Source organism: Brachypodium distachyon, chromosome 5 (assembly GCF_000005505.3).
Source record: "Brachypodium distachyon strain Bd21 chromosome 5, Brachypodium_distachyon_v3.0, whole genome shotgun sequence".
Taxonomy (NCBI): Eukaryota; Viridiplantae; Streptophyta; class Magnoliopsida; order Poales; family Poaceae; genus Brachypodium; species Brachypodium distachyon.
The window spans coordinates 22212106-22232259 of record NC_016135.3 but is presented as its reverse complement, the minus strand read 5'-3'; the positions used below and the strand labels follow the sequence as shown (position 1 = coordinate 22232259).

General features: G+C 49.2%; 3 protein-coding genes across 4 annotated transcripts; all 3 read right to left on the bottom strand.

Annotated features, from left to right (window-relative positions):
* Nucleotides 1–552: 552 nt before the first annotated feature.
* On the bottom strand, nucleotides 553–4900 carry LOC100841505 (probable inactive leucine-rich repeat receptor kinase XIAO). The gene has a single exon (XM_003581506.4). The coding sequence runs from the start codon at nucleotides 4651–4653 to the stop codon at nucleotides 1123–1125; it is 3531 nt and encodes a 1176-aa protein (XP_003581554.2). The 5' UTR covers nucleotides 4654–4900; the 3' UTR covers nucleotides 553–1122.
* A 6788-nt stretch (nucleotides 4901–11688) lies between these two features.
* LOC100834872 (polyprenol reductase 1) lies at nucleotides 11689–16331 on the bottom strand. Of its 2 annotated transcripts, XM_024455440.1 has the most exons (7): nucleotides 15923–16331; nucleotides 14552–14901; nucleotides 13790–13884; nucleotides 13650–13705; nucleotides 12856–12951; nucleotides 12141–12212; nucleotides 11689–12024 (listed from the first exon to the last, which is right to left on the bottom strand). In XM_024455440.1, the coding sequence occupies exons 1-7, from the start codon at nucleotides 16142–16144 to the stop codon at nucleotides 11920–11922; spliced, it is 996 nt and encodes a 331-aa protein (XP_024311208.1). In that variant the 5' UTR covers nucleotides 16145–16331; the 3' UTR covers nucleotides 11689–11919. The 2 variants fall into 2 exon arrangements, with proteins under 2 accessions (XP_024311208.1, XP_010240290.1); XM_010241988.3 differs by having other exon boundaries at nucleotides 13650–13884; nucleotides 15923–16328.
* A 1252-nt stretch (nucleotides 16332–17583) lies between these two features.
* On the bottom strand, nucleotides 17584–18607 carry LOC100834570 (histone H1). Its single transcript, XM_003580316.4, has 2 exons — nucleotides 18388–18607; nucleotides 17584–18282 (listed from the first exon to the last, which is right to left on the bottom strand). Exons 1-2 carry the CDS (start codon nucleotides 18505–18507, stop codon nucleotides 17833–17835), a joined length of 570 nt encoding a protein of 189 aa, XP_003580364.1. The 5' UTR covers nucleotides 18508–18607; the 3' UTR covers nucleotides 17584–17832.
* Nucleotides 18608–20154: the final 1547 nt, after the last annotated feature.

The following is a 20154-nucleotide window of genomic DNA, read 5'->3' as shown; positions in this document are numbered from 1 at the left end:
TCACAACGGCCATACACTTCATTACACATTTCAGTCCCCGCAATTCATTTACTGATGTAAGGCAGGTGCGCATTAGTTTGCAACAGTGTGCATCTGACTGCTGAGCTTAGCTATTCCTTAAAAAAAACATCAGGAGAGCGAATTATTTTCATTGATAAAAGGAGTGAACAGTACAGATTCAAAGTCAATTCAAAGTGCAGTAGAAAAGGTGGAAAGGCCGGCAACTGAAGGTGCCCGGCGCCGGCAATCTGCCAAAGGTGGAGCTTAGCTTATTCTAGGACAGTATTCAGGAGCCCTTGGTGCTCAACGCAAGTACGGTGGTACCATTGTACAAAGATCTCCCACTAATTGCTCAATAAACATACTGCACTGGTGGTCAGTGCACTGTTCCAAAGCATTTCTTTCTCCAATTGCCAAAGAAGAAACAAAGTGCATCCATCCAGCCAGACAAAAGATAATAAGCAAGGGTCCCCTTCTCATTATCCAGGAGAAAACTAAATACAGAATAAAGAGCTGGGCACTAATCATTATACGCAGAGGGAAAACAACAAGTTAACGGTCATGAAGCATCATTACCCCAATCCTGTTGCATCAATTGAGATAACAAAATGTACATCACAGCACATCACAACACTACAAAGATCTAGCAGCCATGGTAAAAAACGATAGATATTAAAGACAGGATCCAAAGAAGCCAAGCAGGCCCCTACACGAATCAATTTCCTAAAGAGTACAGAGTACTACTACAGATCAGCCAAGAAATAGATAGGCCAGGAGAGGAGACACAACCGTATCCTTGCATCAGTAGCCGTTGTGATGGGAACCCCACATGCGCGCCACTAACCTCCGCGGCATGGCATCGCAGCATCGTGCCTGGCCGTGCCAAGCACCACATGGTCCTTCGATTCCCAGTACTGACACCCTCCCTAACCATGAGATTAGAAACCCCAACGGCTACTTCCCACTTGCTTGGGCCAGCCTCGTTCCTTGGCGGGAAATGCTGAGTTCTGGGTGCTGAGTGAAGCAGCTAAAGACTAGTCTGAACTAAGAAAAGAATTACAGAAAAAAATGGTACAAACTACTGAACTGAATCTGACAATGGCGGCTGAGGGACACCGGAGACTACGCAGGGGATGGCTGGGAGGTTGGATCGGCGGAGGAGGGGATGTCTGGGCCAACACGGCAACCCTCAAGCATGAACACCACATCGGCCATTGCCGGGCGATCCAGCGGGTCGGAGGCGGTGCAGAGCAGGCCGACCTTGATTCCCAGCAGGAACTCTTCCCACTCTGAGGACTCGGGGTCGAGCTCCAGCAGGCCCGGCTCAAGCAGCTCAGCGACTGCCCCACGCTGCAGCTGCCGCTTCACCCACTTCACAATGTCCTCATCCTCCCCGGCGAACATGCCAGGGCGCCGGCCTGTGAGCAGTTCCAGTAACACAATGCCAAAGCTGTAGACATCACCTTCCCGTGTAGCCTGTCCAGCAGTCGCCGCGTCTGGGGCGACATAGCCAAGCGAACCAACCGGTGTTGTAGCAGATGTTGATGCAGCGGCGGCGGCTGCAGCGGCACCAGCAGTCACCACCATTGGCTCCAGCCCGAAATCGGATAGGTGTGGCTCGAAGTCAGCATCGAAGAGGATGTTCTGTGGCTTGACATCTCCGTGAATGACACCGGACTGGTGGAGGAATGCAAGGCCACGAGAGACACCAAGAGCAATGAGATGCCTCATCGGCCAATTGAGGATGTGACCGTCTTGGTGAGACGCTTCTTGGAGCAATGTGGCAAGGTTACCGTTGGGCATGTAGTCATAGACCAGCAGGCGAACATCGGGCGGTGGCCCGGCGTAGTAGCCACGAAGAACAGTGAGGTTTCTGTGCTTCACCCTGCCTAGAGACTCGGCTTCTTTCCTGAATGATCCCTCTTCAACAACCACGGCGCCATCAGCTGAGGTGGAAGGAAGCCGTAAGATGGCCAGCACAGTTCCTTCACTGTAACAAGCCTTGAACATGAGACCATGGTGGCCGCGGCTGAGCACATTCTCCTCATCAAACTGCCGTGTCGCCTCCACTGTGTCTGCATAGGTGATCCTGGAATTAAACATGATCAGCTTTGGCTGGCTGATTCCATTTTCTGTGCTGGTGCCGCTGGATCCACTGCCCCTCCCAGGGCTGCGTCGCCTCTTCTTGACACCATCACGCTTCTCAACAAACCGGCGTCTCCACCGCAGCAAGCTGAACACACAGCAGCAGCACAACAACACAAGGAGCAGTGCAGCAGCAGCCACCGCACTGATCAGCAGAGCCAGGCGCTGTAGCCTCTGTCGCTTCCTGTGCCGCTTGTATTCACTGCATTCACTCTCCAATGGTGAACCACACAAACCTGGATTGGAAGCAAATGCTGAGGGGGTGCCAAAGCGGGAGCCAAGAATTGCTGGTATCTCCCCTGCAAGGTCATTGTGTGACACGTTGAATGATAAAAGGCCTGGAATCTGAGCCAGTGAGTCAGGGATGCTGCCCGTAATATTGTTGGATGACAGATCAAGTGTCTGCAGCTTCGAGAGGTTGGCAAGAGAGGGTGGTATCTCGCTGCCAAGATGATTGTCAGCAAGCTTGAGAGTGGCAAGCGACGAGCAGTTGGAGATCTCTGGGGGTATCTTGCTGGATAGCTGATTGTGGCTGAGGTCAAGCTCCTCCAATTCACCAAGGCGTGAGAGGTCGCTCGGGATTGGACCAGTCAGATGGTTGCCACTGAGGTCAAGCACGGTGAGGTTGGAAAGATTGGCAAGCTCCGGGGGCACCTCCCCAGAGATGCGGTTGTGCGAGGCTGAGAGCACCTGGAGTGATGCCATGTACCCATATGTACCCGGGATTGACCCCGAAAAATAATTCACCGAGATGTTGAGGTGACGCAGACTCCACAGACTGCTGAAACCTTCAGGAACATCTCCAGAGAGAGAATTTTCGGCGAGTGATACATGCTGCAGCTGTGGCAGACCGAAAAGCTCTGCCGGGAGACTGCCCGAGAGGTTCTTCTGACCAGAAAGGTCAAGAACTCGCATGTTCAGCAGGTTGCCAATGGTCGACGGAATGCGGCCTGAGAAGGCATTGCCACTCAAATTCAAACTCTGCAGAGCAAGCAGACTGCCAATAGCAGAAGGAATCTCACCGGAGAGCTTGTTATCAGAGAGATTCAACAATGTCAGGTTGCCCAGCAGGAAGACCTCACTGGGCAGACCACCAGTGAGCCGGTTCTTCGGTAGTGACAATGTTTCCAGCCACGAGAGATTGCCCAAGGTGGCCGGAATCTGGCCGGCTAAAGAGTTCCCACCAAGATAGACCTCTCTGAGCCGCCGGAGACCGCCAAGAGCGGCAGGAACCTCGCCGGAGAAGCGGTTGTCCTCGAGAACAAGCACCTGGAGCGCGCCACATCTACCAATCTCCGGAGGCACTGCACCAGTGAAAGCGTTACCGCCAAGACGCAGTTCCTGGAGCGCAGTAAGTTGCCCAACTGCCGCCGGCACATCGCCGGTGAATGCATTGCCAGAAAGGTTGAGCACCGTCAGTCCCTGAGCCTCGACGAGCCATCCCGGGAAGGGACCGCCCAGCTTGTTGCCCCCCAAGTCCACAACCTGGAGATCCTTGCCGAGCCCACCGGGCACGTCCACCTGAGAGAACTCGTTGCCGCCGAGCTGCACGATGCGCAGCGACGAGTTCCTCTCGCTGCCGAACGCCGCGGCCGGGACGGCGCCGGAGAGCCGGTTCCGCGACACCGAGAGAATCTGCAGCGACGGTATCGCCGCGACAGCGGTCGGCAAGATGCCGCGGAGCGCGTTCCCCTGCAGGTTGAGGTGGAGCAGCGCCTTGCAGTTGGCCAACGCCGACGGGATGGTGCCTTCGAGAAGGTTACCTTCCAGCCAGAGGTAATGCAGGTCCTGCAAGGTCCCCAGCGACGCCGGTACCGTCCCCCGGAGGCGGTTGAAGGACAGGTTGAAGAACTGGAGCTTGGTCGCCGAGGCGCTAATGTTGGCAGGGATGGTGCCGGAGAAGGCGTTGGAGGAGAGGTCGAGGTACTTCAGGCTTGGAGGGAGCGAAGCAGGGACGGGGCCGGACAGGAGGTTGGCGGAGACGTCGAAGGACTCGAGGTTGGTGAGGTTGGAGAGGAAGGACTGCGGGATGGGGCCGGAGAGGGAGTTTGACTGGAGGAAGACGGCGCGGAGGGAGGCGACGCGGGCCAGGGAGGCCGGGATGTTGCCGGAGAGCGAGTTGGAGCGGAGGCTGAGCTTCTCGAGGTAGGCGAGCGAGGCGAGCGCGGGGGAGATGGGGCCGGAGAGGCGGAGCCGCGGGAGCAGCAGCTCGACGACGCGGCCGGCCCCACCGGGCGCGGCGCACGCGACGCCGCGCCAGGAGCAGGGCGCGGACGGCGAGGACGCGTCCCACCCGGACATGGCGGCGTAGGGGTCGCGCAGCCCGGCGCGGAACGCGAGCAGCGCGTCGATCTCCGCCTGCACCTCCGCCGTGCGCGCCACCGGCGGCGCGGGCGCCGGCGTGGCCGCCCGCGCCGCCGCCACCATCACGAGCACGAACAGCAGCCGCGCGGACGACGGCATCGCGTGAAAAGCCAGAGAGAGCGGTTTCTCTCGCGTTCTTGTCATCGTCTTGACGGCTTTGGCATTCAGGCTTCCATGGAGACGGAGAGAGAGAGAGAGAGATGAGGGAGGGGGAGAGTCTGCGCTTGCGTTTGCGTTTGCGTTTGGGAGTTCCGGGGAGAAAAAGAGAGCGGCTCCGGGTGCGAGGTTTTGGACGGGTTTGGGTGGGCTTCGAGGCAGTTTTTATTAGCTCGTGTGTCTGTGGCGCGTTTTCTACGCAGGCCTCTTTTGTTTTGTTTCCGCCTCCCACGGTGCGCTCTCCCTCCCTCTCCACCTCCTACCAGCTTTAACGCCATTCCAGTCTGACGAGAGCGCGCTTTATGAGGTGCTTAGTTAACGTTAAGCGCGCTTTTACGACCGAGAGGACAGCCTGTCGTCGTCGCCGCGGCGAGTTAAGTGCATGTAACCCCTGAACCAGCGAATGGGACCACTTTGCCCCTGAACTTCAAAACCAGGTACTTTACCCCTTGAACTATGCAAAACCAGACAAATCAGCCCCGGAGACCAACCTAAGCAGTTTTTGTATGCGGTTTTGCTAACGGGGCGACTGTTAAATGCTATGTTGTCAGTTTTAGTGCGGGCATCAGTTGGTTTAGGCAGGAAGCCCCTCAATTTCCCCCCTTTAAAATTAGGTGCTTAATTTTCTGAATTTTGCAAAACCGGATTAATCACCCCGGCAAAATGCAACACTGTCAATTTTAGAGCGGTAATCGGTTGGAGCATATTTTTTTATATAGCAAAACATGATCGGTTGCATCTCAAAACCAAAGCGAGCATGCTTACCACAAAGTAAGAAATATCATACATTTACCCAAAAAATAAAATAGCATGAACTGAGCACATATCAATATATCCAAGAAACCAGCTACTTTTTTTTAATAATACGAATTATTTAATCATTATTGAAAATAATACCATTTTAGAAAAATCTCAAAAATAATACACCCTCGGCCTCGCCCAGGCCGACTGGAGTTAATCGACCTGGCCCAAGCCGATTAGGCCCACTCGGCCTCGGCCAGGCCGACTGGAGGCCGGCCTGCCAGCCCACAGGCCGACTGGCCCTTGTCCGCATCGCCCAGACCGCTTAGGCTCCAGTCGGCTTCGGCCAGGCCGACTGGGTGTTCGTCTTCCTCGCACGTACAGGGGAACAGAAGCTCGAACGCCCCACTCCTGTTGTTGATCTCCCTTCGATTCCCCTGGTCTCCACTCATTCTCTTCGCATTAACACATACGAATTCATCCCCACTATTCCCCGGTTCAGGCGCAATAGGTCTCCCGTCGCGGTCGGGGCTCCGGGCATGGCTTCAACATGACGTCGGGGACGGCACGGCCAACGGCGACGGTTGTTCGCGAAACCTTGTCAAAAAAGGTGAAGGGGGTCGGACGAGTCTCCCGGTGAAAGGAATCGAGGAACAGAGCTTCGGAGCGAGCTCCCCTTCAACAATGGAGGCGACGGACGACGGAGGGAAGTGGTCGTGGCACGAGATGTAGAGAGCTTGAGGGGACAACCTCTCGATAGGATAATGAGAGAGGAAGGGCAGAGACACACAGTGACGCGCTAGGAATCGCCTTTTATAGGCAGAGGAGGGAGATGGATGCCAACGGGCGGCATTCGGTGCGTGTCAATGGAAGTGGCCATTAAAAAAGAAAAACGGGAGACCTAGTGCCTGAACTGGTTCGTGAAATAGTGAAAATTAATTCTCATATGTTAATGCGATGAGAATGAGTGGAGACCTATCGAAGGGAGATCAACTAGCGAGCAATGACGTTTTGTTCCTGTACGTACGAGGAAGACGAGCACCCAGTCGGCCTGGCCAAAGCCGACTGGGGCCTCCCACAGGCCGACCGGCCTCCAGTCGGTCTGGGCGAGGCCGAGTGGGCCTAATCGGGTTGGGCCAGGCCGATTAGCTCCAGTCGGCCTGGCCCAAGCCGGGTGTATTATTTTAAAAAATAATCTAAAACGTGTATTATTTTCAATAATGATTAAATAATTCGTATTATTTAAAAAAAAATAGCAAGAAACCAGACACAATCGACACCCGCACTAAGCTCAAGTTTCTGTCTAATTTCAACATTGAGGATGAACCCTAGTTTTTAGAATGGGACGGGAGAAAAGGAGAGGGGAATGAATACTGAGGAAGAGGAGGGGAAGTTGAGGGGTTTTCTTGTCTAAACCAATTATTCCTTCCCTAAAACTGACGACATAGCATTTTTCAGTCGCCACGTCAGCAAAATCGTCTACAAAAACCGTTTAGATTGGTCTCAAAGAGTAATTTGTCTGGTTTTGCAAAGTTCAGGAGATTAAGTATCCGGTTTTGAGAAAATAAATTAGTCACGATGGACTTTGACTCTCGCCGCAGTGAATGCCCTTTTCTGGTAGTAGCACGCACCGCCGGAGAAGGCTGCTGGCGCTGACGCAGCGGGGGCTTTCCGGCAAGAGGCCGGCAGGTGGGGTCGAGGGTAAACCGGGCGCATGGCGTCAGTGGCGCCGTGTGAGCCGCGGGCCCCCGATGCGCGCGTGACGGGCGGCGTCCGTTTCATTTGGAGGAGAGACTCGCCCATGGATTTAGAGCGGATGAACGAGGCGGAATTTTGCCATGGATTTAGGAACAAGCAATGCCGCACGAGACGTATGCTCGGCTCGCCGTGACAAGTAGGCTGCATGCGTCTGGCCATCTGGGCAAAGGCATGACTGGACATCCGGGCATTCTGGGCCATGGTAATTCCATTATTGGTGCTCAAACTTCCATGTGTTAACCACTAGTAGTATGATGTTTGCTGATTAGTAATTCCATTATTGGTGTTAACATCCATGTGCTGTTATTTTTTCTCCGCGAAAAAAGAAAAAATCATCCATGTGCTGCGTGCTACACCTGGTGTACAGTAGTACACAACATGTGAATCGTTGTCTGGGCTTTTTTTGAACTAGAGGAGAGACATCTTCTGGTTCAAGAGCTCTACGTCGAGGCTGGTACGTTTACCAGCATTTTCTCAGCTGTATGTTCGACCGGTGGTGCTGGTCAACTGGAATTCCTAATAAAATGGATGGTCAAATGGGACAGCGAGCAAGACACAAGAGCCCATGTAGTGGCCAATTTACTAGGAGTACGATTTATGAAGGACCCTCCAAGTTTTTATACGTTATCTGTCTATCCATCAATACAAGGCGACAGATTTCATGGACGTGAGCAACATTACGAGAGTTCCTCACTGAAGAACAGATGAAAATAGCTGTGGGTGCTCTGGCTACTTCTATTTTTATATACTAATGCAAATAAGTAATAAAGCTCCACGAAGTTTACATTATCTGTACACTCACGCTCCCATTCCGTGCCAGCGTCGCATCGATCACATCCTCCGGGTTTCAGATTTAACTTTCGGGTCCTTTTTGTAGGGAGCAGCAGATGGGATGAAGTACTCCCATCTTGATCCAGGAGTACTGTCATGCCCGTTGCACGCTACAAGATCTACGAAAAAGATGGACTTTTCCACCAGCTGCTGATACCAAATCAATGCTGATTAAACAAGTTAAGCATGCACATGCGTAGTACTAGCACGTTGGCGGAGCAGTGCGGTGAAGCACGGGAGCATAGTACGGTAGGGGGGAATACTAGAATCCTGTCTACTTGATGCCAGTGGGGAAAAAGAGAGAGAGACACTCGCCGGTGATCTCTGTTTATTTAACTCCTAATCCAGGCCCTGCATGTGCACAACAACACCGTTGGGCGCGTCGTCTTACTGCAAATCTCTCTTCTCGCCCCGAATCTTTGTAGCAGAAGACATTGTGCCCGTTGGGTTCGATGGCTCAGCTCTCAAATTCTCCAGTAATCGATCAAGATTCATCTGGCTGTTGAATCTTGTACTCCTAATTTTGGCTTGTGTTTTTCTCGCATGAAACTGCTACGACACCTAGTAGTTGTACCAGTTGACGATGTAATAATAAGCTGACGCCAAGATTTTACCGGCAGCATTTTACTGAATCTCGAGTCTACGGTGAAAAAACGCAGGAGTAGATTTATTGCCGTTCGAAGACTGACAACAGTTAGGGACCAGATAGGCAGATAGCGCTGCTGGTGGGATCAGATCGTCTGGCAAGTACTACTGCTGCTACTGGCCGTAGCACGACAAGGAAAGAGAGAGGAGAGGGTCCAATAATCGTCAAACGGCCATATGGGGGACCTGCTGCCACTGACCAGCCGAGCATTGTCAGCTTTACTTCGCCCTCACTGTGTTTGCGTCATTGCGTGGTTTGCTCCTCCGGCCTCTGCTCTCTGTAAATTTGCTCCATCCGGGAGAGAGAGAGGAGAAAGAAAAACAGTGCTCGAATGGGGCCGAAGGATCTGATAGTAGCTTTTAACATGGCCGCTCCGGTGTCCACTACCCCCTGTTCCATGGAAAATACTACTACCTGTTACCGTGCCAGTGAAATGTTACCGTGCTAGTGCTAGTGCTGCTGTGTTTCCAGCCTGCTAGATCCGTGTCTCTTCCTGTTGAAGCTCAAAGCACAATGGCAGTGGTTCTGGTGTGTAAGATCAGTAGCTTTGGTGCATTCAGGCATCAAGGTGATTTTTCTTTTCGGATTTAGAAACGACGATGAGAGGTTATGATCGGCGACTCGAGTAATTAGACCACGGGAGCCCTACTTGTTTGGATCGCGAGGTCACAATTTGGATACCAGCTGTAGTTACGTTGGAGAAGAAGCAAAAATACACAATAAATGTCGAGACGTGTATGTACATGCTTGTGTGAGTCTCGCACACAGAACGTAAGAGAGCACAGGCCTCGTCGTGCCCATTAATGTACAGGTAGGAGTAGTAACGCAAGCGCTAGCGCTAGCGCGGCTGCTAGCTTCCAATTCCTCCAAAAGCTGAAACGCAAAATGAGCGGGAAAAGGGTGGAAGAGGTTTGCGTCGCATTTCGGGTGTCATTTTGCGACGCTTGGAGAGTGGAGAACCAGAGACCAGTACGTGCCCGTGGACATGACCGTCCAAAACGGCAATTCCAGCCTTGGACGAGCTTCCAACCGAACACACATCGCTCTCATGCTCGTTGAGCAAATTTGACTCGGAGTCCTATTTTCTCTTCTCTTCTCCTGTCTCTTGAAAAAGAGCTATTTAGGCGCTACATGGGGGCGGGGCTGCATTGCATTTGCAACCCTCCAAAACTGAACGGTCTTGGAAATGGAAGCTGGAACAAATCTGAACTGGACGGCCCATACGGACAGCATGCTTCGTCCACGCTCATCGAAGTGCTCACATTCCTTTGTTTTCTGCCGCCTACTCTAGTATAGTGGTGTGTTGGCACTAGTAGTAAAATGTCTACGTGATCGAGACTTGGTTGGAGAGCACATCCCTCTCAATTTTCGCCAATGGGACCGTCAGATTCCTTTACGCCCTTTTCATCAATTTCGGGTCTCTAATTGTATCCGAATTTCGCTATCATTCCTCATTAGTCCTTAATTTCATTTCATTTCGGTTTCAGGGATTCCAGGTACCAACTCTCAGCAACGTCACCAGCTCCTATAAATAACACGGCTAATAAAGTAACCAGTACAGCACTTGGAAACAAGCGGCGAGTTCCATGGATCCCCCACCACCTGAAGGGAAAAAGGAGTAAGAAAGCTCGGCTCTCATTGTGTCTGCCGATCGGTGTGTCGAGCTAGTGGCTAGGTTGCATGCACACACGCCATGATGTGCCGGCCCGGGGAAAAGAACAAGAACAATAAGTCTATTTAGAAGTGCACTGACTAAACAAGACTTGGGGTAGCTGCAAGTAGGCGGTGTGTTCCAATACATGTCCTGGAGGGAGGATTAGCCGGGGCAAAGACAAGGAGCGTGTCCCCTCCCCGCGCGGATACATGGATGATGGATGTGCTTTTCTGACCAAATGCGACTCATTTCCTCGCTAGGTGAGGAGCATGAGTGCTGCTGGTTGGTAGCTAGTTTGCTCTCACTTCCATCAGCTCAGCTATGCTAAGCTTCTTTCGGTACTGATAAAAGGCTATGTTGCCTTCCATTTGTTCTTTTATGGAGTGCTTTTACTTTAACCTTAATAGGATGTGCTGGCCTGATTGCTGTAATAATGGGTGTTCTAGAAATGGGAAAGGAGAAGGAAGTGAGCTTGGAATAAATTGGTGAAGTGATATGCATAGGCCTTCATGGCCCAGAGTGTTCTTCAGCTAGCGAAGTTTCTTCAGAATTCTAGCCATATGTACTACTTCCCAGGATCCCAACTACAATTACCAAACCATGCATTGTATTTGACAAAGAACTACTCCCTCCGATCCATATTAATTCAAAATATTACATGTATCTAGACGTTTTTTAGACATAGATACGTTCATATCTGAGCAAATTTGAGACAATTAATATGGATCGGAGGGAGTAGCTAATATTGGCCTCTAAACGAATTTCCAGCTTGAACAGCTCTCTGAACCCGGAGAAGCTATCGTGATCAGTCTCAACTTGCTAATAAAACCAGCAAAATTGCAATCATTATAGGTACAGAAAATTAGTGGAGGAAAAGGCGGACCTGACAAGAGATGATCCTACTCAAGTATACCGTCGATGATTGTAAAGAAAAGGTATTTCCTCGATGATCTTTGTAAGCCTTGTATATGTTTCCACTTTTCTCGCATCAACATTCATTTCCAGAACAGCTCAGTCACACTGTAAGGAACAGCAGACAAAATGAGCTTGAGATATTCTGAGTTAACATGATGGTACTAAAACAAAAAAGAAAAGTACAAACCCACTACGATAGTTCCAGAAGGATTGACCATAGGATGAACAACAGGGCGCCGCGTTAGTAGAGATTTAAAAATCAGAAGACACTTGAACATATCCAGGCTCAAAACAAGTGCCCACTCATGCCATGGTTCCATCGGAAGTTACCTTTGTGGCAAATTAAGATGACTTGCACCATTATGATATGTCAAATTCTCACATCAGTAACTTGTATCAGGTTTTTCGTCGCAAATATACATGTTTCTGGTTCAGCAAGAACTTTATTTCCAATGCTTAAATGTGTCTGTAAATGCTATTGTAGGTCAAAGATCCAACTATGTTAGTGTGTATAACAGTTTAAAATTGGAAATACAACACTTGTAAGTATAATATTCATAGTGGCCCAATTACTTACACAACACACCATTTTAACTTCCATCCTGTCACATTTACATGAATATCTTTTACATGCTGGGTTGCGCATTTTGGGCAGAACACACAAGTATGTTTGGTGTTTGCTACTGCACGCCAGGAATGCTTGTAGATGCTACAATACAAATGGAATGATAGCATAGCGAGAACGAGGGTAGTCTTCAAACTTTTGAAGGTACCATCTATGAGTTTGTACTGCTGCGAAAGACAGATTAGTTATCTGCACAAAAAGGGAACTTCAGTCTGCTGAACTGAAACAATACACTGAAAGGATACGATAACCAGAATCAAGTCTTATTTTGACTGATATTGGTGCAAAAAGTCAGTGAATCGTACCACAAAAATGAACAGGAACCAGACTGAAATGTCTGATCCACCACTAGCTATCAGCACGCCCAAATATATGACCTACAAAACCAAAACAACCATAAATGCTAACATGGTACTAATTTAAAGTCCATATGGTTCTTATTTCCAGCAGCTCAGCGCCCAGTCTGAATCAAGGCAAACAACAGCAAAAACAATAAGAATTATGGTAAAGGCAAACATATATCCTATTATCTTAGGCTCATTTAGTTGCTCGACAAAATGGAGAATAATTTGAGAGTTGCCCCGGTGATATTTATCTTAGAGTTTATAAGCTATGTACAGAATGTTTGCTTCTCCAATGTAAGGCTGGGCACTCCCTAAAGAGAAATTTATACAGTCGAGTGCCACCTTTTGTCTGCAAGTTAGCCTGATAAAAATGGGGAACCAAATTTTTTGATAACTATGCAGTAGTATCGAACAGTGCATAAAACCAAATTACATTATAAGCAATCAAAAAGTTATCTGTTTTTCCCACTCTTGCAAGCAATCGAAGCCACATCAGGAGTTATACGTTCTCACGCTACCACCAGTGGCAAGTGGATACCCATCCCAGCTAACTCATCCGTGATTTCGATTGAGTACTCGCAAGATAATCAGTTTAGCAATGTAAAAGTACTGCAGCCACATCTATCAAAAAGTTTGTGTAAAATACAGAATATGAGAGAAGAATTGAGGTACTCACTAGTTCAGCGAGGTAGTGAGGGCAAGACACACGACTAAACCAGTCACCGCAAGGAATAACATATTCATCAGAATCTTTGTGTTCACGCAAGGATCCCTGTAAAAGTGGAAAAAAAATTGAACTTTAAAATATAACTAAACATCCTAATTTCTAGCCTGAAAGTTTGCAATGAAAAAATGCAGAACGATGTAGTTTCTTGCCTAAAGAAACTGAAAATATGCATACTGAATAACCAAACATGTATGGGCTGACACTTTATGAAGAGTTCCTGTTGTTGGTTGACTAAACAAGTTTGTGTATTTGGGATTCACACTTTCTACAGCCGGTTGGAGTTTTTAATTATTTTAGCGCTGCTTTTCATTAGTTAAGACGAAAAGTTGCAAATTTGAGAATATTTACAACTGGAGGGATAAGAGACAGAGACAGCCAGTTGGATTTTGAACCCATCAAATCTCAAATACCAAAACGTTTACAACAAGACATGATTCAGGATTTCATTAAACAAGTCTTGCTAGTTTCAATAATCAAGTTTCAATACAATGGGAGGAGATCCTTTGTTTTTAACATTTCTTCTCCTGCACATATATGTAACGTCCTGTTCACTTTCACAGACAAAAAACCAACTACTCCCTCCGATCCATAATAAGTGTCTCAGATTTAGTACAAAGTTAATACAAAGTTGTACTAATCTCACTACGAAGAAGCAGGTACTTATTATGGATTGGCGGGAGTAGTATATTGCTAAATCTAGGGTTCGAGACTTCTAATCTCACTACGAAGAAGCAGGTACTTACAAGAATTGCATGGCAACGGATCTGATGGAGGGATCCCCAAATGAATATCACAGCACCTATCCATTGGCACCACCCCAACTTTAAAAGAGGCTTTAGGAGAGACGAATAATCAATGACTAGGTCTGGTGTTCTTGCACGACCTTTCACTATGAACTCAGCTATTTGACCTTGAAGATAATCTGTTGCTTCAGGAAGACAAGAGCTAGCAAGAGATATAGGTGCAGCCGTGTAATAGCTGGCAAGAAAAAACTACATGTCACTCCAAAGTGTCATACTCCCTCCGTCCCAAAATAAGTGACGTGGATTTGCATAAGAATCTACACAAATTCCAAGTGACTTATTTTGGGATAGAGGGAGTAGAAGAAAAAGGAACGATCCTTGTACAAAGATATATTTATGCATTGTCACAGGTGACATGAATGCCTAATCCTGTTCCCAACATTAGCATTATGATAAAGGGCAATAAAGTAAGAACTTAGGCAAAAATGCATCAACTGTTAATTTAATCTGTGGCAAAGAATTTAGATACTAGAAGTACCATCAGTTGGACTAACTATGTGGTAAGTAGCATATTGGTAGTATGAGGTCAAGGTCAAACCATACAACAAATGAAGTATCATGTTGATAAAGTATAACTAAGTACAAGCTTGGCTGTGTGCATCGATTGATGCAGAGGCTGGGGGAACGCCCTCCTTTTCGAAAAATACTAAGTACAAGCTGCAGAAGAACAGAGAAGAGAGAACTACCATAACAACAAGATCTAATAACAACAACAAAAATGTGAAATATAACAGAAAATAGCAAAATAAAGAAAGGGAGAGAGATTAGTCGAGACAGCATGTTTTAGCAAGAATTCTGCACCATTCTAGAGCATAGTGAAAGATAAGCAATAAGGGGCTTACAATAGACCCGTCAGGTATCCTACAATGTGCATCCGAGCTGAAGGGCTGTAGTGGAACACATGTTCAGTCTCATATAGTCGTCTCAGCACCTGAATTTCCATCAATAGAAGTACAAATACAGTCCGCCAGACACGATACTTGTGTTCCATGGTGCGAGATCTGACACTGCCAATAGAAAACGAATTTGACCCAACAAGATGGCTAGCAATTGTGGAGTAACTCGATGGCTCTGGCAACAATGGTGTCATTTTCATATATGCATAGAAGCATATTACAAGCAGCAAGCTTGTTGTCACCGTCACTCCCACCACATAGAAATGCAAAAAGTACTTTTGTGGAACAGTGAACTTCTGCGATTTTACAGAGAGTAATTTGAGTTTCTGTTAATTGTACAGAAATTGAGTCTGTAAATGTAAGACAAATAGTACCACATGCATTTTTAACTGACAAATTTATCTTTCCTGAAGTAGCAAACAGTTGACAAAAATAGATGCAGGACAGGTTACTTCACAGTCATCCTAACATCAGTACTCATAATTCGTTTCAAGGATCAAATGTTTTCTTACTTGGAAGGTTGAACCAGTCTCACTCATAATTACTATCTCTGTTCCTGGATATAAGATGTTCTAGCTTTGTCCCAAGTCAAACTTCTTAAAGTTTGACCAAGTTTATATAAAAATGTAGTAACATCTACAACACCAACTAAGTATACTATGGAGATGTGTATCATGACAGATTTCATAAAACTAATTTAGAGTAGTAGATATTGGTAGGTTGTTCTACAAGCTTGGTCAACTTTAATAAGTTTGACTTAGGACAAAGCTAGAACATCTTATATTTAGGAATGGAGAGAGTATTAATGAAATAAACTTAGTGCCACAGAGCAGGGGCATTTTATTACAACAGAGATCAAGTGCATTCCTGAAGTGATTGAAACTGAAGGACTGCACGCAATCTCGGCATTCAGCAAACTCCTAGATTATCACTAGGACAAAGTTTACGCTAGAATGCAGTAGGACAGTCTTCTATTGTTTTTACTATACAAATACTCCTGGATTATAAAAAATTCCGAAATAAGAACAGCTTTACTGAGCCGTCTCATGGAAGCAACCGATCGTGCATTTATTCTCCAAAACCAACACCTAATGACCAATATGAAATCAATCTCAGGGAACAGATGAAAGCGAATGATCAGCAAAGACGAATGTGGGGGTGTGACGTCGTGCGGGATTTCAACGAGAGGCGCGAGCATCAGGCCTGTAGCCGAGCCGAACCTGGGCGCACTGGAGCTAGAGGCGAGGTTTTACAATCTACGGAGATGAATGGGAACATAGATAGCAAAGCAGGAACCCAGGTGTTGCAGCAACTTACCGCCGATTTTACCGCCTTAGAGGAGGAGGAGGAGGAGGACGCGGCGGAGGAAGACGGCTTCACGGTCTTCCCGCGGGCGGAGAAGGCGGAGAGGAGGCCGTGCACGAGGCGGCCGCCGGCAGCCGCGGGGATCGGCAGCGCGGCGGCGACGATGGGGAGCGTGGCGGCGAGCCACGCGAGGCACAGCAAAGGCTGGAGGGTGGGCCCGCCCTCCGTCTCCATGGGAGGCAGGGCTGGGAGGCGGGGGATCGGTGAGGGTGGCGCAGGGGGAAGAAGACAAGAGGTCGTTTGTGCCTGGAGTGCGAAGGGAGGGAAGCGAACTGAAGCCGGCACGCGATTCTGGCCGCCCCGCCGTGCGATCTCTTTTGCTTCCCTGCGCCGGAGATCTAATTCGGTCGGTTCCTTCTGGAAGCGTGCGTGTTTAATCTTGCGTAGCGTTGGATATAGTTCTCGTCGCTATAATGATGTGTCGCCATCTGATTGGATTCGTAACTAAATACGGTATGACAAGGTCACATGGACCGTCTGGCAGGATGATCGCCTGCTACTTGTGGTCTGTACGGGATTGCGTATCGTCAACGTTCACGGGTCTTTTGCTGTTTGGTTTTGCTAAGGGGTACTGACACGATCGGCAACAAACTTAGTCATCACGGGCTCATGAATTGTTCATTCCTGTATTGATGCTTAGGTAGCTAAATGTCCAACGTCAAGGCAGCAACTAGACTTCTCGAGCCAAGGCGCACGCACGGACACATTTTAGCTGGCTATCGTGACGAGGGGCGACCAACAACGTTCAAGTAGTTAACCCTCTCGTCTGCTCAGGGTTAATGCCGACTTGAATGGCACGCTGGTGGGTGGGGAGTGGAGACTTTGCCACGATTACGGCTGCAGCATCGCCCCAACTGTCACGTCTCGCATCAACAACACCTCTTGCACTACGGCCTGTATGCCTGTACGGTGGAAGCCCAAAAGTAGAGTATCAGACAGGCCATGGTGATAGACTCCTGCGCAGAAACGTGGGCCAGTAGAGCAAGATTGGGCTCAGCCCAGCCCAAAACCATCGTGCACCAGCATCGCATCCGCCGTCGCCTCCGATCCTAGTTCCATCTTGGAACGCCCGGTACATCTGCGGACTGTGCGTTGAATCCCCTCACAGATGCAAGCTGAATAGCTGATCAACCATCTAAGCAAAATGGAAGCTGATCAGCGCGGTTCGCTAAAATGAACTAACGGGCGCTGGGTTTGTGGATAGAATTGGCGAGATGCACGCACACGCGCCGCTCGGCTCGATGACGCCGCTCTGCCCCTCGCCCGTTGCTGTGATTTCTCTGTACTCGCGACGTGTCCATTGTGGACTCGCCACACAGACCATCGTAATGGAAGGCAAAATCCCGGTCACCTTTGCTCCCCTCACAGAAAGGAAGCGCAATCTGGGGCCACCAATAAAGAACGAGACTCTAGTACTGTGCGGATTGGGAACATAAATCACAACGGAACTCACAGGGTTCTCAAATTAGAACGAAAAGAGGAACGACAGACTCGGACTTCCACGAGTGATTACAAAGAATGCGAAAAATTAGCCGAATTTGTGCAAGATCAAATAGGCATTCATTCAGAAATTTCAGGATGTTCAAACCAAAAGATCCAGAGAGATGATCAAATCAAACAAGTTACAGCACAGAACCTGGCGTAACTGACTTGGATTAAAGCTGAAGGGAACTGCGATTTCATTTCACTAGTTAGAACTGGAAACACACATCCATCACGCCTAACCATTCCATACACAGCACCATCCAGGACACAACGAACTTGCCTAGCAGTACCAAAAACCTAAGGGAGGATGAGGCATCCTTTGTACAGGCCCATAACGCTAGCACACCAAGCAGAACTATCTAACACATCAGGTAATCTCAAGCGGGGGCGACCTTGCGGGCCTTCTTGCCGGCCGGGGAGCGGACGGTCTTGGGCTTAGCCTTGGCCTTGGCCGCGGGCGACTTCATCGGCTTGGCGACGATCTTCTTCTCCGGCGCCTTGCGCTTGGTACCCGCGGCGGCGGCCTTCTTGGGCTTCGCGGCCTCCTTGGACTTCGCAGCCTCCTTCTTGGGCTTGGCAGCGATCTTGGTCGGCTTCGGCGCGGCCTTGGCCTTGGGCGAGTCCTTCTTGGCGGCGTCGGAAAGCTTGTACGAGGCCTTGACCTTGACGAGCTTGCCCTTGGCGGCGAACGCGCGGAGCTGGACGGAGAGCATCTTCTTGTAGTTGGCCGGCAGCGACGCGCCGTGCTTCTCCTCCATGTACTTGGCGATGGCGACCAAGCTGGAGCCGGTCCTGTCCTTGAGCGCCGCGATCGCCTCCTTGATCATCTGCGAAGATCAGATTGAAGATCCATTTAGCCCAAACTCCAACAGTACCAATGAATTCACAAGGTTGCGGCAGGAGGGTAGGAGAGAAATCGATCGGAAGCTCACCTCGAAGTAGGGGGGGTGGGCGGGGCCGGCGTTGGCCTTCGGCTTGGCGGCGGAGGGCTTCGGCTTCGGCGCCGCGGCGGGCTTGGCGGTGCGGGACGCGGGCTTGGCCATGGCAGGCATCGTGGCTAGCGCACAGAGCTCTGGAAACGAAACAGCTGCTTGGGTTGTGAGCTCGCTTGAGATTCTGGAAAGCTGGAGAAGTTGATGGATACGAACGACCTGGGTCGAGGCCATTTTATACCCGTGGTGGGCAGCGATCCGGGGGGGTGGGAATGGTGCGCTCTGATTGGCTAGAGAGGGAGCCACGCGGATCGCGATCCGCGAGAGGGGGGATGGGCGTATCTCGGTCGTCGGATGGTGAGGAGGTGGGGGGAGCAGGAGGATAGGTGTGCGCCGCCCAAAAGGGGAAATGGATTTCTACCTGGGAACAAAAACGCCGGTGCGCAGGTCCATGGACTGCGTGCGTGGTGGACCAGTAAGCTTTGCGGGCACGCGCAGCCTGCGAGCTGACACGATCCTCCGGTGTTCTGTGGAACGGGTGCAGGGGAAACAGTGAGAGGTCTGTTGGTTTGCGCGTGGTTTTAAGCCGTCGGTTTCCAATCTGGATATGGGTGTACGTGTATATTCGAGAGATTTCAATTTCTTGAGCCGGGCACCCAAAATAGCCTATGGAGGATTATCCTGAGCTTGGTACAATACCCAACACGTGTAAGGCACAATGTACGGGTTTTCTTTTCCTGAACATGGTTAGGCACTTTTTGATTTGCAGGATTTACAAAACGCGTGAAAAAAAAGTAATGACATATTATTATTTTTCACAAGTGTAGAAAACACAAGAATTAGTACTCCCTCTGACCCCGTTGAAATATTGCATGTATCGATACGCTATTTAAACATACAAACATTCATATTTGAGCAAATTTGAGACAACTAAAATGGGTTGGAGGGAGTAAGATAAATTGCTTGATAGCAGAAAAACATATGATTTCTGGTGAGGATTGTATGGATGACTCAACCGTTAGTTGATGTATAACCAAAGAAATTCTTCCAATAGGTTAGACTTGGTGTATTTTCCTTGAAACTGAATGCAAAGCGAACATAATGTCCATTTTTCTCAAAAACATATGTGTCGACGCAAACTCGGTCCAAATTTGGGACAGATATGGGTCTAACCAGACCAGAATCCGCACCGCTGCGCAAATGGGTCGACCCGCTGGAGTTGCCCTAATAATTTGAATAGGTAATTGCACCACTGGGCAACGACTTGAGAGCTGAGAGCATTTTAGGCCAACAAGTTGCAAAGCGAGTAAAACTAGTCATAGAAGTTGAGATTCGGGACCATTTTAGTCAAATTAGTCAAGATGAACACGTGTCAGCAACATAGAGCCCATGGAAGTTTCGCAAAAGAGCCCATCGGAGAGGAACAATTTGTACAACTAATCATCTCCTGATAATCACGAACAAAAAACGATTAATCAATCAAACTCCATCCCCATGGAACGAATCCACCAAGCTCGAACTCTGTCGCGTGCGTACCTATAAAATTGGGTAGAGAAAATCGCGTGCGTACCTCCGTGGCGAGATCGGCGCGTGCTGCACAGAGCTTGATGAGGGAGATGAAGCTCGGAGCACGGGGCCGGAGCCGGGTGCGGGGAAGGAGGCGGACATGGCTGCGAAGGTGGCGAGCACGTCTCGCAGGTAGGAGCACGCGTGATGTTCGTCGGAGGCGGCATGCGTGGTGGTCGGAGACAGCAATGAGAAGCTCGC